The sequence below is a fragment of the Polyodon spathula genome, chromosome 3 (genome assembly GCF_017654505.1).
Source record: "Polyodon spathula isolate WHYD16114869_AA chromosome 3, ASM1765450v1, whole genome shotgun sequence".
Classification (NCBI taxonomy): domain Eukaryota; kingdom Metazoa; phylum Chordata; class Actinopteri; order Acipenseriformes; family Polyodontidae; genus Polyodon; species Polyodon spathula.
In genome coordinates, this window is record NC_054536.1 from 82,953,998 (window position 1) to 82,968,477 (window position 14,480).

General features: G+C 38.7%; 1 protein-coding gene across 2 annotated transcripts in view; it reads right to left on the reverse strand.

Moving 5' to 3' along the window:
* Positions 1-14,480, reverse strand: part of LOC121313507 (CDK5 and ABL1 enzyme substrate 1-like) — a 38,899-nt gene continuing 24,419 nt past the window's right edge. For both annotated transcript variants that reach the window (XM_041246147.1, XM_041246146.1), the window contains 6 exons: positions 10,978-11,083; positions 10,166-10,322; positions 7,383-7,486; positions 3,487-3,593; positions 2,830-3,037; positions 1-2,159 (listed from right to left, as the gene is read on the reverse strand). In XM_041246147.1, coding sequence (XP_041102081.1) covers positions 2,019-2,159; positions 2,830-3,037; positions 3,487-3,593; positions 7,383-7,486; positions 10,166-10,322; positions 10,978-11,083 — 823 coding nt within the window. In that variant the 3' untranslated portion in view covers positions 1-2,018. The remainder of the gene's footprint in view (positions 2,160-2,829; positions 3,038-3,486; positions 3,594-7,382; positions 7,487-10,165; positions 10,323-10,977; positions 11,084-14,480) is intronic.

The following is a 14,480-nucleotide window of genomic DNA, read 5'->3' on the forward strand; positions in this document are numbered from 1 at the left end:
ACACACAAAAAATTACTGTACAATATCTTGCTATGTATTTGAGAATACTCTAAATGTCTGTTTTGTTGTCTGAACCATAAGATACTCACTAGCATTCATCCACAGGAGTACAAAGCCTTATTTCCCCTTTGCAAAGTGTCTAGGAGGTTAGGCCATGTTCAAATCACAAGGGTGCTTCAAATGAAACCATGGAGACGTGATCTTGGGGATATTTAAATCATGGACTGGAGTGATGGGGGCATATCTAGAGATCTTACCAGCCTGTTGGTGTGATGAGCCTCTAAGGGTTAAAATTAAAAAGAATGAAACAGAAGTGCTTTAAAATTGCTGTTTTTTCCCCTCCTGTTTCAGACGTGTGATAGTGGTGAGAAGCAATGCATGTGGTTAGAAGCTTACGGAATGTTAACACTACAGTATTATTTTTTATTTTTTTCTGCTAATGTGTTCAGGGCTTGTCCTCCTGTGCATGATTTTCAATTACCTTTCAGCAGTGTAATAAAGCACAAAAATTCAGAATTTCTGTTCTTTACTTCAATACATTGGTTCATGTATTAGAAATTCTACAAGAAACCAACTCAACGACAAATGTTTCAACTGGAAGTCTTTGACACTGAAAAAGACTCCTAATAAACATTTGCAATTGAATTCAAGTTTATTTTATTATTTCTAATTTCAGCACTAGTGTTTAATAGTTATAGGTGCTTTACAAAGCTAATTTTGACCTTATGATCTTCCAGCTTATAATTTGTGGACCTCATTTAAAGAAAACAATTTAATAAATTTGGTGGGTCTTAACTGAAGAATCCCATTAAACAAACCACTGTTTTCAATCTCCACTGCTACATACCTCTTGCATGTATTGCTCAACTCATTTTACACTGGTTTACACTAATTTCACATCCCCCCCTCACACACACTGCAGCACTATAAATGTGCTTATAATAGGCTCTAACATAGAGCATGGGAAATAAAACACTAAAGGGTGCAGTTACAGTCTCCACCTGTAGAAACAAAGCACAGGAAAATATCAAAAAAGAAGTGTACTGTGTATGAAGCCATTACTAAAATGTTTTTTTTTTGTGAAGCTTACAGTAATACTAAAAAAGCAAATGCTGTCTGTATGGTGTGGAATGGAATGGTAAAAGACAGCAACGTGTCTCAGGTTACAGTAAATTCATCAGAATGGTCCCTATAAACTTAAGTGAAGTTGGTGGAAAAAAAAAAAAAAAGAGATTAGATGGGCTTTTTAAAACAAACACACAAAAAAACAAACGAATGACCACCTTTCTATACCACTGACTTATGAGAAGTGCATCGAACTCCACCTAAATAAGGATCTGTATATGGCTATGATGCCGTGACTACCAGAAAAAACTAGCTTGGATGGTTATTACACAGTCAAAGCGGTGAAAAGGCCTATCAAACGATAAGGGCAAGATCTTTGTCAGCCTAAAGAGCTGTGTGATACAATGCTTCCAGTTTCAGGAAAAGCTATGAGGCAAAACAATATACCAATGACAAAACAAAGGCTAAAAACAAAAACTCTGCTTCCCACCCCTAAAAACGCTTGGATTTACTGGTATTAATCAGTTTACATGGCAGCGCAAGAAGCAAAATATGACTTATGCATCTTTTACACACAGTTTATATCTATTTTTTTCCCCCCTATAATCGTACAATTGTCCTCTGGGTACAAAGCTAGGCAATGTGTTTTTCTTCCATTTTTTTATATCTACATCAGTGCTGCTTTTTTAGGTTGTCACTTTTGCCCCTTAGCAACCTGAAGTACCCTAAGCAACAGTGCTTTCAATAGAATTAAGCCACTTTTGATGAATAAACAAAATGAAAAGGTCACATGTAGTTCTGAGCCTTTCATCTCAGGCTGTTTGATGTCCTACATTTTGAGTTCTGTGTATGATTTTTGCTGTTTCCAGTAGTGAAAGGAGCTTTTGTGGAGTCAGTTGAAGAGAAGCCCAGATCAGAAGAGCGCAAAACGCTCTCCTGATGAGTAGCCAGTGCTAGGAGCTTTGCAGGAGCCGTCTGTAATGTGGCATCACTTCGTGTTCGGTGAGGTGCAGAGCAAATTCCAGAGCTACCAGCACTGGGAATTCAAACGCTATCAGCTCACGCCGGTTCAGACGAAATTTCTCTTCCAGTTTCTAAAAATAAATAAATAAATAAATAAATAAATAAAGGCAGGGAAAAAAAAAAAAAGATTGAGTACTTGCATACATGGCCATCGTTTGTCAAATAAACTATTTTAACCAGATATACAAATGTATAAGGCCAAAACAAACAACTCTAGAAACCATCCACCAATCAGGAAGGTCCATTAGGAGGACACTATCACACTGCAGATGACTGTGGATGATAAAATGTCTAACTATAATTAATCATCATTTTAAAGATTTAAAGGCTCCTTTTACTGTCCTATGTTTGCAATAAAACCCCCGACTGTGAGACATTACTTTGATAGTTGGCCATGTTTGTACTGTACTGTTCTTGATGTGGTCAACTACCAGGCAGAGATGTCGGTAAAGGAGACAAAACAGTATACTTCTGCATTGTTGGAGAGTCAAATCTTCCTCATAGACTAGGAGCTAAGATATTCCCAGTGTACTTCTTTAACAAGCAAATTACTCCTGAAGAGCAGAGGAGCTTATTAATTAAGGCCACTATGAATTACAAAAAAAAAATTAAAAAAATTCTAACGTTAGCTTCACATATGGAAAATCCTGTACTGCAGTTCAGTGTTGTTAATTTGGTTTCCTAACTTGGCCTCGTCTTAGGAAAAATGAACTAAAACAGTGCTGGCTGTTGCATACTTACATCTATTAAATGTTTCACCTCGTGCTTCTTGAGGTCACTTCCTATTTTGGCTGCCAACAGAACGCAGGCGCCGGCACACAACTTGCGGTTCTGCTTGTTGAGCGTGCCCTTGAGGGCCAGCTTCTCAAAGTAGACGAACGCCATGGCCACTGTGGGCTCCTCGAAGCTGCACTCGTCCTGGGCCAGCTTGCGCATCTCCCGCTTCAGGCTGAACACAGGAAAGAAAAGGAGGGGAACTGAAGAGCAGTGAACATACTCTGAACCTTTCCACTGAAACAGGAGACTAAAAACGTAGCACATCCGTTGACATACCGTCAAGATTCAAGCTTAATAGTAACAACAGGGCAAAGGGCACCAGAAAAGCTATAACGAGTTTCACACAACCTCATCAACTATGAAAATACAGTGCCTTATCTGTATTATTATTATTAGGAAACCAATTATCTATAGTGACGTTTTGAAATTTCATAATTTTTTTTTTTTTAGTGGCACACTAGGGAATCACATCTAACCTTCAAATCCACTATAATCTTCATTATGAGCTTTCAAGCTTTTCTATCTATTGATGCATCTAAATCCAAATGCAGGGTAACACTGAACAGTCAATTAGGTCATACTTGTGCATTCGTTTGGGTATTATTATTTTTTGCAACTTACCTTCTTATCTTGCTCAGGGTCAACTTGATGTGAGGGAACTTCTCTTTAAAGGTCTCGTTCATGTCTTTCTTGAGGTCAGATGGTTTCACGTACTCAATCACGGTGGTCTGAAACAAGATAATGATAACAGACCCGGGTTACTATTTCCAAACATTCAATCCATAGGCAACATGATGATGGCACACAATATAGCGATTTGCATGTGCTAATTACCAGACAGACAAGTTTTTCAACTTGTATCAGCTTTCTTTCCAAGTAAAGCCAATGGCTCCAGGCCCACAGTGGGCTAGCTACCACTTGCAGCAGCTAACAGAAGCACAGACGGCAGCAACAAACCTGACCCAGCAGCTATGATGGATTACCTCACACTCAAGGTAGTCATCCTAAATCAGGTGGGGGCCACACTAAGCATCCCCGGGTGGTTGCTCATCGACTCCGGGACTACATGCTGGGAATCTGAAACACTGGTCCTGGTAGTCCAGTTACCAGAACGGTACTGGCCCACAGGGCCAACGTCCGCCAAGTCACTGGAAAAAACTGGGATTCCAGTACTAACCCTACAACATGTCCAGGGAAGGGCAAAGAGACCAAGGCAGGGTGGGGTACCCCGGCGGCTGCTGCGGTGTTGGTGGCCATCTCATGCGGCCACCCTACCGTACAGCCCCATTGATGACTCCTGTGTTCAGACCTCCACTGAGAGCTTCAAGGCAAGAACCAGGTCCACTGACGTGTTGGACAAGCCAGATGGGCCACCTCGCTCGGATTTTCCAAGCCCACATATGGAACGTGACCTTGTCCATCCAGGTATGAATGTTCAATTACTTCAAACCACTCCAGCAAATTGGTTTTGACCTACCTGTGACAGTGGAAGGTAAACAAACCCAAGCTCTCTTGGATTCATGGTGTAGTCAGTCCCCAATATAAGAAGGGTTAATCTCACTGGGGCATAAACGGTTAAGGGGACAGGTTAATATTAAATGTGTTCATGGGGATATGCACACCTATCCAAAGATCTCAGTGGATTTAAAAATTGGGCAGATGGTGACGCGAGTACACGTGGGGTTGTGCCCTCGCTTGCCAGTGCCAGTCATTCAGGGGTGGGACTGCGAGCAGTTCAAAAATTGGTTGGCTGCTGTGACTGCCCTGCTCCCTCCATTAGCTAAGAAGGAGAAAGTAATTGGAGACCTCTTCCCTTTTTACAACCCGGCTTGGTTCTGTCCATTCAAGCTGCTGGATGGGCAGAGACCCCGGGGTGTGTTTGATCTGGTCAGAGAGATGTGGGGGGAACAGCAGGACAATAGGACCAATACGGTCCAGTCCAAAGTGCTTCTATTGTCACCCAAATATCTGTGTCTCTGATTCTATTGGTGACTCATCCACACACACCCTCTCACATAGGGGGTCAGAAATCACAGAGAATTTACTAATTCACACAGACAACACAGACACACACCCACATACAGCCCAAGTCACTTTTGAATACACTGGTCTAGTGAAAGCACTAGCTTAAATGCCCATTGACTTATATTTATTACTTTAACTTTTAAACTGTATCATGTGGCAGGAGGGTAACAATTAAAAATGCATTCATATAACTGTATTCTAAACTTTAATGTAAAGAATGATTAAATAGAAAACATTTTTAGGGAGGTGTATTTCCAGTGAACCAAACTGCCATTTTTACTTTTTTTTTTTTTTTTTTTGCAGTGTAACACTACTTGGCATTTTTAAATGTATTTATAAATTAGCTTCTGAAAAAAAAAAAACAGCAATCAGAAAGAACCAGCACAGTTCCATTATATTACCAGTACCTGGTTTATGATAGATTAGTCTGTATTTAACCTTTAACTTTTTAACCAATGCACTTTATGTGCAAGAAGTGGCCTAGCTAGTTTAACCAGCTGCTTATTTTTCTAATCACCTCATTCACCAAAACCACTGTAAAGGAAAATGAGTGGGACTTAGAAACAGTAAATGCCATTTGTTATGTTTACAAATTAAAAGGTATCATATTACCGTAGCAATGAAAAGGAACATCAGCCTAATTGCAATTATATGTCCTCATCTACTCATTTGATGTAATTAATTTAGCTTTAACTGTATTATAAACGTTGAGTTTTTTCAAAAATGTATTTGTTTGGATAATCAAATTTAAAATGTTAGTATCTGATAAACTAACTCTCTCTCTCTCTAATTACCATAGTAATGAAAATTAATAATAGACTTTTATGATGCAAAATATATATAAAAAAAATTCCATACTATGATCAACAACAATAATATTAATAATAATAACAATATAGGTTTGTTACATTCATACAACTTGAATAGTACCAGGTAATACAAAACACACAGACATGACCTGCACACATGGATGAAGAGCTGAGGTGAGTCATGTACCTGACATTTAGACATTGGGATTAAAGAGAAAATAGTCTTTCCCTGTTACACATATTATTCCACAACAACATTATTCAGATATTTTTGTTCCACTATTGCTACACCAAAAAAAAAAAAAAAAAAAAAAAAAAAAACGGTAACCATTAAGGATTAGGTTGCTTTTTACTGGATGTGCCACTCGGGAGCCCCCCTTTTAAATTCACACAGCAGGGGGTACTTTGACTCTTATTTAAAAAAATAAGAGAAAGTGGCATTAAAACCTGCAGGAGTTTAAGGATAACAACATGTAGCAGTCTCCAAATGCAGTAAACAGTGTTTCTGTGTTTTTTTTTGTTGTTTTTTCCCCCGTGGTCCATTACATGGTGCAAATCCTTTCTTAAGACCAGCTCACCATAAAGACCACATTTTTCAAACACTTTCAAATGTGTAGACAGTGTGCAGATCACATGCATAAAGGATCAGCTCGCTACCATTTGACTGTTTTTTTTTTCTTATGCTATTTCAGAAAAACCACAATGGCAAGCAGTATAAAAGTGTTTGAATACATTTCAAAAGGGTTCCGATAGAAACTGTTGCCATGGCACCATAAAACTATGCTCATTTCTGGGGCAGTATGCTATAAAGTACTGTAATGCACAAAAAGATGTCTAAAAAATGTAAGGCCCACAGTCAGAGGCTAGAGGAACAAGTGCTTGGCATAGTATGATATTGAACATTTATCCTTCTCCTCCTTTGTGTGACTGGATATATAAGCAACCCCACAACTACTGGCATATAACATTTCAGAACTACAGGATGACTAGTATCTACTGTAAGAGAAATGAATGAGGACAACATTAAGTCAATCTTGGACCGTGTGCAAACAGCTGTGCCTCAGACAGAAGCATAATTCCTTTTGATAATTAAAAAAAATTAACTTGCCTCTCAAATCTCCCAGACACTTGGCTGTAGCCTATGTTGGATGCCCAATTAACCATACCTGACTCAGGTACAAAGACATGGTGCTTGGAAGTACCAGAGCACGGCTCAGCAATTGTCTTCCAGTCTGACTGGGTAACTTGATAAGAATCTGGTCCTTAAGGGCATCACTGTATTTGACCCGATAAGTGTTGTAGGCAGGGGTCGCTCCTTAATGCTTTCAAGCCTAATTAGCATGTGCAACAGCACGTGCACAAAGCGTGGCAACAACATGTTTAACTGAATAAAGGGGCAGAGCGCAAGTGCTCGTCTGTCAGGGATGAGTACCTTTTGACATTTGAGGTTTTTACCTTTTCTTCAAACATCTGAACCACAACTCTTAAAAGCCAGTTTGAAGAAATGCTGTTTTATCGCAAAATATATATATTGGTATATATATATATATCTATATATATATATATATATATATATATATATATATATATGTGGACGGTTGGTTTCTGTTAAATACAGCTTTATGTTTTTTTTTTTAGATAACAACCTTCAGAAGGTGCAAATAATATGAGAACTTCACCTACCATGTAAGAAGGGAATATCAGGACCCTCTTGTGTTTCCCGCACGGCCACTGTGGGTCATCTAGAAGGTTCGGGTCATATTCCAAAAAGTCGGCACTGTCACTCCCTGCAAAAGAGAGAGAAGAAAAAGAAAAAACAGGAGGGTTTTAATGCCGAGATCCTCAGCATACTAATACTCTAAACCAGTGGTAATCAGTTATTTTAGTGAAGGTCTATGATGGGAGTGTGATGGTTCCAAGCTGTAGTGCGCTCTCTCAACCACTGGTGATGCTGGAGAGCCGCCAGCAGTAACAAAAACACTACACAAATACATTTTACACATGTTGTTGGTTTGAGAGTTCTTCACTATGTTAAAAGGAGTTTTTGTGGGACTTGTGACTGCATGAGTTCTTTCCTTGCCATAACCACAGAATGGTATAACTACTGTAGTCTTATGTGTCTGTGTTAGCAGAGCCAAACATTGTGTTTCACCATTGCAAAAACAAAGCAAATTGTAGCAAACAAAACTGAAGCAGCAGAAGAAAAAAAAAAAAACTTCACTCAAAAATCACTGCTTTCTCTTTCAAGTGAATTAAAAATAAAAACCTTAAAAAAACAATAACAAAAAAACTCATAGATCGGCATAAGACTTGGCAGTCCGGTCAAAATGTACTTGCGGTTGGGATTCGGGCCGGAGTCCGTCTGCTGAGTACCTTGTAATACAGTACACCCAATAGTATATACCATAGTTACTATAGTACTGTACAGTACTACAATACTCACTATAGAAACTACTTGTATACTACAGTACATACTATAGTATATACAGTACTAGAATAGGCACTGTAGAAGTCTATTGAGTACCCCTGTTGTAAACGTTCCTACATAATACCCAGATAGAGTAGAAGTTCCAAACCCTGCTTGATTAATTATCTGCTAATGGGGGCGCATTTGAATTGGATATGATGCCAATTTCAAAATCAGTTTACCCAGACATTGGTCATAATTTATCTTGGGTTAATGTGTTGTGAATCAACTGACAGTACAAGGTTTGAGAAGCACTATGTTCAACAGTCATCACCTTCACTATGAAATTGAGATTTACCAGTACCAGCTAGTCTAGTCTATTCATTGATATCATGGACTCTGAATACACAGAAAAGGCCTTGAAAAAACCTGAAAACAACAATAACCCACAGAGACCACCTGTATTTAAAAGCCACCTGCAGCAGTGTAAACAATATAACGGCATGCAGCATAAACAATATTGTAAGCCGCTTGAGGATTGTTTCTGTAAAGACAGTGTAAGACAGTGAATGTAAAGGAAAATCCTGTTCACATACAGCACCATTATTATTATTTAGTTTGAATGGGTTATACCTGACTAGTGCAAGCCACTTTTATTACTATGCCTGGCTTTTAACTATTTTTAATACTAAATTAATAAAAAGTGCATTGAACAGTTACCAGGTTGTAATATCTGAAACACTATATATGTTTAAAAAACACATTTAAAAAAATTCCAGTGGATTCTGACATTTTGCATTAGATCCAGATGCTGTGCTAGCGATTGTTCCCAGCATTTTGATCATTTAAATAACCTGCTGAACTGTAAAATTTGAACCAAAGTTTATATAACATTGCTTTAAAATGAAACCCTTTCTTTTTACAGTGCTAATATTGTACAGAGGTAATGTTCTAACACCATGCGTGCCTAAAAACAGGTTAGCTTGTTTGCAACCAAGCCAGCAATTCCATAAAATTATGTAATTTCCAACTCCAACTCAACCAGAAAAAGGACATTTCTTTGCCCGTCCATCTCAGGTTTTCCTATAAAAATTCACCTGGGGGTTTTCTGACATACTGAGTTCAGAAATGATAGCCATCATTTTTAGTCATTAAACCCACTTGAAATTTGAATTTGTGCTATTTGTACCAAGTTTAAGCCAAAAGGGAAAAAAATCATGGCTATCATTTCTGAACTCAGCGTGTCTGAAAACCCCCAGGTGAATTTTAATAGGAAAATCTGAGACAGACGGGCAACGGCACTGGTTGAGTTGGCATGGAATGGCCCATAACAGGATCATTTTTTTTTTTGGGGGGGGGGGGCAAAAAGTTCCAAGTGCACTGGTAGTGCGTCATATTTGCACAGGTGGAACACTTGTAAGCCAATGAGACTGCTCCCTCTAATCTTGACTTTTAATAATACTTTAAGCTGTATTTTAACAGGAAAAAAAAACTGGCATTAAACTGTGCCAGCTACCACCAAATTTAGAGAATTCAATTTATGAGAACTATAATGTAAAACCCTTATATCAAACCCAATGTTTTACACTGCTCAAAACAAAATGCCAATCCACATTCACCTGGTTCTTACTGAAAATGCTGCTCGGAGGAGTTTGACAAGCTGCCACATGACACTTCAGATCTTTGCCTCCCATTTAAGCCACTTACTTGCAAGGTTAAATAACTCAAGACAACAACATGTGAAAACGAGGTGCGACATCTCAATTGTCGTCATTGCACAATGATTCTATGGGTGCACCTGCCATCTGTTTTCTATTGTTAACCGATGCATGACATTCAGCTACAGACTAGCCTCAGGGCAAGTGCTGTGTCTGCTGTATAAAACCACAGATATTATGAAGACAGACAAGGTTACTAAAACAGAATTACCAATGATGAGTAAGCATCACTTTCCCATATCCAGCACTCTCTTCTAGAATAACAGGCACACTTGCGGGGGAGGTCTTGTTTCAGGGAGGCACCTGTATTTACGGTGCTGTAATAGAAGGGGCTCACTCACCTGCATCAATGCTCCCCTGGGTGCTGTTGGCTCTGGCCAAAGTAAGGCTGCGATGGCTTGTGTTTCGGAACTGTGAGAAGGACGCAGTGGAGTCGATGGTGTTCCTCCGTGTGCTCAGGGCATTTGTAGGGTACAGGAACTGGGTGTAGGAGACAGTCTGTGGAGACAAGACCCACAGGCTCAGTAAATCCATCCTCCCCCACACCCTGACACGGCTGGATAAACTATACCACCCCCATTTCTGTCTCCAAAGAGTTACCAAACAGTCATTTTATTTGGAGTCCTGCTTTACCTTCTGAGATGGGGACTCACACTAACGAGCAATCCATTTACGATACTGACCTGAAAATGCTGCAATGCTACAGCTAACTAACAGTAAAAATAAAAAAACATTTCATAGAGGGTAGTCTGTGGTGACATCATCGCAATTTAACAGCTTTCATGTCTTGTTGATCTAGTTCTTCCTCAAATCCTTCTCAGCTGAACTCAACAATTCAAAATTACTGGTATAAAAATATTTCTGCGAAGTGTCAGTAAACACCCTTTGACTTGGATAACATTCTCATTACCGGTACTTACTGTTCCAAATTGTAAATGATTGTTTGAAAGTTTTTTTTTTCCAGGTATGCTACTGAAGTCCAATAACTTCTACTGTGCTCAGAGGAAAAAAAAAAAAAAAAAAGGGCGTTTATAATTCAGAAATTATATTTACGCAGATGCCATGTTCACACTGTAATCTCAGTCTCCAGGTGGGAGTGAATCTTATTCAACTGCATTCATGTATGACCCCTTGCTCCCATTCTGAGCCTCACCCTGCCGTCAGCTCCCAGCTCGACGCCCTCGAGGCCGATCACCATCTCCTTGGTGCCCACACCTCCAGAGGGATGACGCTGACGTCCACCCTCCAGCTTCAGCTCCCTACCAAGAGAACAGCAGTGTTAATCCACTGCCTATAGACAGAACAGTCTCTTTTGTCACCATCACCAAGCTCCCAACAACCAGGTTTAAACAAGCACTCATATGGGTCATTAAGATTCAGAATCTTTACCTCCTCTTCCCCATGGAAGATAGGTGCCTTCTTATTCAGGATATTCCTAAATGAGAAGCCACACCTCATTTTCACTGGAGACTTCCTACTACTGTTTAATAATCTATTTTCACAGCTTTAATGGGCAGTTTTGAGGACTTCTGTGTCAGTCTTACATTTCATAAAGCCTGCTAACCGATCTGCTGGCTCAAAGTCCACAGCTCTAACTGTTAACCAGTTAGGACAGGATTTTTTATAAGGATTGGCGTTCCGCTGTGTGATATGTACTGTAATACTGAGAATGCTTGCTCTTTTAACCGTTTCTTCAGTCTAAATGGCATAACCGAGTGTATTTTTGTGGTGGATTCAGTTTAATTCAGAATTAATAAACCATTGCTCTCCAACTGCTGTGCTGCAGTTAAGAATTCCACCATACCAGCAAGACGTACATAAATAACCTGTACATATGTAAATGACTAAGGAGATTTAAGTTAAAAAGCAGTGATGTGCCATCTTAATGATTTACAGTCTTGAGTAAAACTACACCACATAGTGCACTGCTCCTGCTGAAGAGGCAAAAGAAAGTAACATGAAAAAGTAGATCACCATAACTTGTATCCACTTAATGCTCATATAAATATGCAAGTTTGACAGACAGAGGCCTTTATTTACCCCCAGATTATTTCCCTCTCCACAAATTGCTGTCGAATTTCAGTAACCTAGTGTCACTTTCTTTTTCCTTCAGACAGCAGCAGCCGACTGGGCTGATCTGAGCCAAGTTCCTTTAGCCTAGTGTTCCTGTAGCTGTCACAGCTCCACTACACTCTCCACCTACAATGTGACATGACAGGAACAGTTGGAATACTAGCTGTCATTTGATAGGAAATATACCTACTTGTGCCAACGACTGAAAGCATAACAACCATGCATTTGAGCTGATCACAGAACTGCGGTATTGAAAATCTGATTCAGTGTAGCGCAATCATGACAACTGGTTTGTTCTAGCCGTTGTAGTTTTATTTTAGATGTTTTCCTTGCTGAATTAGTAACTAAATACAGTAACTGTATATGTTTTTGTCTGTAGTTTGACCAATTTTTTATGCAATCATGATACCATTCATGATTACTGTATGAATAGAAATAAATATTGCTCCACACCCTCTATTTATTGCCGGACAATACTGCCCAACATGTTTCCCTCCAGCTAGAAAGATTCTTTATTTCTACTATGATCTTTGCATGGTGTCTGTATTAGCTTTTGACAGTTAACTTGAAGCAGGTTTAAAGCAGCCCCTACTGTATGTGCAACCTAGCCATTTCAACTTCATCATCTGCTAATTGCTGAAGAAGAAAAAACATTTTTTTAAAGAGTAAGGAACTTCAAAATGACTCAGATACTGCTTTGTTTTTGTATTATTATTAATTTCGATAATCTGTGTTTAGGTGCTTTGACTATGATTTTAGGAGCTGCTCTTCAAATCTAGTTGCCCGGCATGGATATACTGCATGCAGTGTAGACTACATCAGCCGAAGTGTCTTTATAACAGTAAGCACCAGTGCCATCTAGTGCACAGCTGTGTATAGCCAGCAAAACAAAATGTAGACAATTACTAGATGGCGTTGACAATTACTTACATAAAAGATGAATCTTGCCAATATTACACAGATCTATCAACTGAAGAGCAGCTCCTGAACTCAGGTGACCGTATCTTAAGAACAGAAAACAAAACAAACCCACACCCAAATTGCAGTAAGAATGATTCCAGCTGATAAAATATGCCCTAGATGTGGTATTGAATCGCTACTCCTAATCCCAGGTTTTTATTCCCTTAAGCCCTTAACAGTTTGCAATAAAAAAAAAAAAAAGTATTTACCAGTGAAGTGGTCGCACGGTTATGATGCCTTCCCTTCAGCTGCTTCTGTGTTCTATCTAGTCTACGACTGGAAAGATTCTAGGCAACTAAAAGGCTTCACTATTTAAAAGCACACAGAAAATCTAGGTTAACTGGACCACACTGAAACCTAACGCTACTGCACACAATGACCTGAATACTTGGTTAGATAACGCTAGTATCTCAAAAGAATTGACATGAATACCAAATAAGCTCATACTGGATTGCACGTTGTTTTGCTTTAGCTCAGCAATTATTGTTGGAGCTCTTTTAAAATGGAAAGTTTCACTTTGATATCCGACTGTGCATACCACTATCCAAGAGCACCGAGAAATAAAGGGACACCTTTTCAAAGTGCTACCTCCAGCCTTTAATTAACTCCTGTTTTTTTGAAAGCAGAAAAAAAGAAATCATGTAAAAGTTACAAAAAATTAGAAACAAACACCTTGAGACTGCCTAAGAGAACGTGGGTTACATTGCTTAGTAGTTTTATTCTAGTTTGGTTAACAGACATTTCACCTCTTTCAAAAAATAGTGAGGGACCCAATATGTGTTATTTCAGTTTCTGTTTATATTCCCTTTTATATAAACTCTCGACGATACTAGACTATATGGCACCCAATTGTACCAGCACTTGCATCAGCTTGTACTTGCACTGAACTGCTCCACACTTTGCCGTATTCTACTACTGCTCTTAATTATAGCTATTTCCTGTATCTTGAACTTCATTTTACTCTTATAGGTGTCCGCATTCATGTTTTTTGTAATTGTTCTTATTTGAAATCGTTCTTATCCATTTATCGTACTTACTATGTGCTCTTAATGGACTTTACTGATATAAGCAAATATTTTTACTATAAGTTAACTGCTCTTAGTTGAATTTGCTCTAAAATGTAATTAGTTATTGAATTCTTTATTTTGTCCTTATTTGCATTTGATCTTATTTTCTACTGACTTTACTGTACTTTATAACTGCTGATATTCTGTAATGATATTCTGTAATATTTTATTTACCCAAACCACTGCAATAAAAAGAAGCTCCCTCCAGAAGTCCCTGCGGTTGGTTTCGCATGGTTGAGAGTTTCATTTGACGACATTAAAAGTCATGGGGTTGTTTGGGTTATGTTGGTTTAAATAAGATTATCAAAAATAAAAAGCTGATTTCATTTTTGTTTTCTCTGTAAAGCACAGTTTTGCCCTACAGCCAGACATTTATACTAAGTGTGCAAAGCAACCCCGTGTTCCCATCACATAATCCCAGCAATATTTACAACAAACAATTATTATCACAGCAAAATTAAGATCTCATTGCCTGCCTAGGAGAAGTGTATGTTATATAATACACTTAAATGTGCATGTACATTATTACAACCTTTTACATGTCATTTTTCACAAA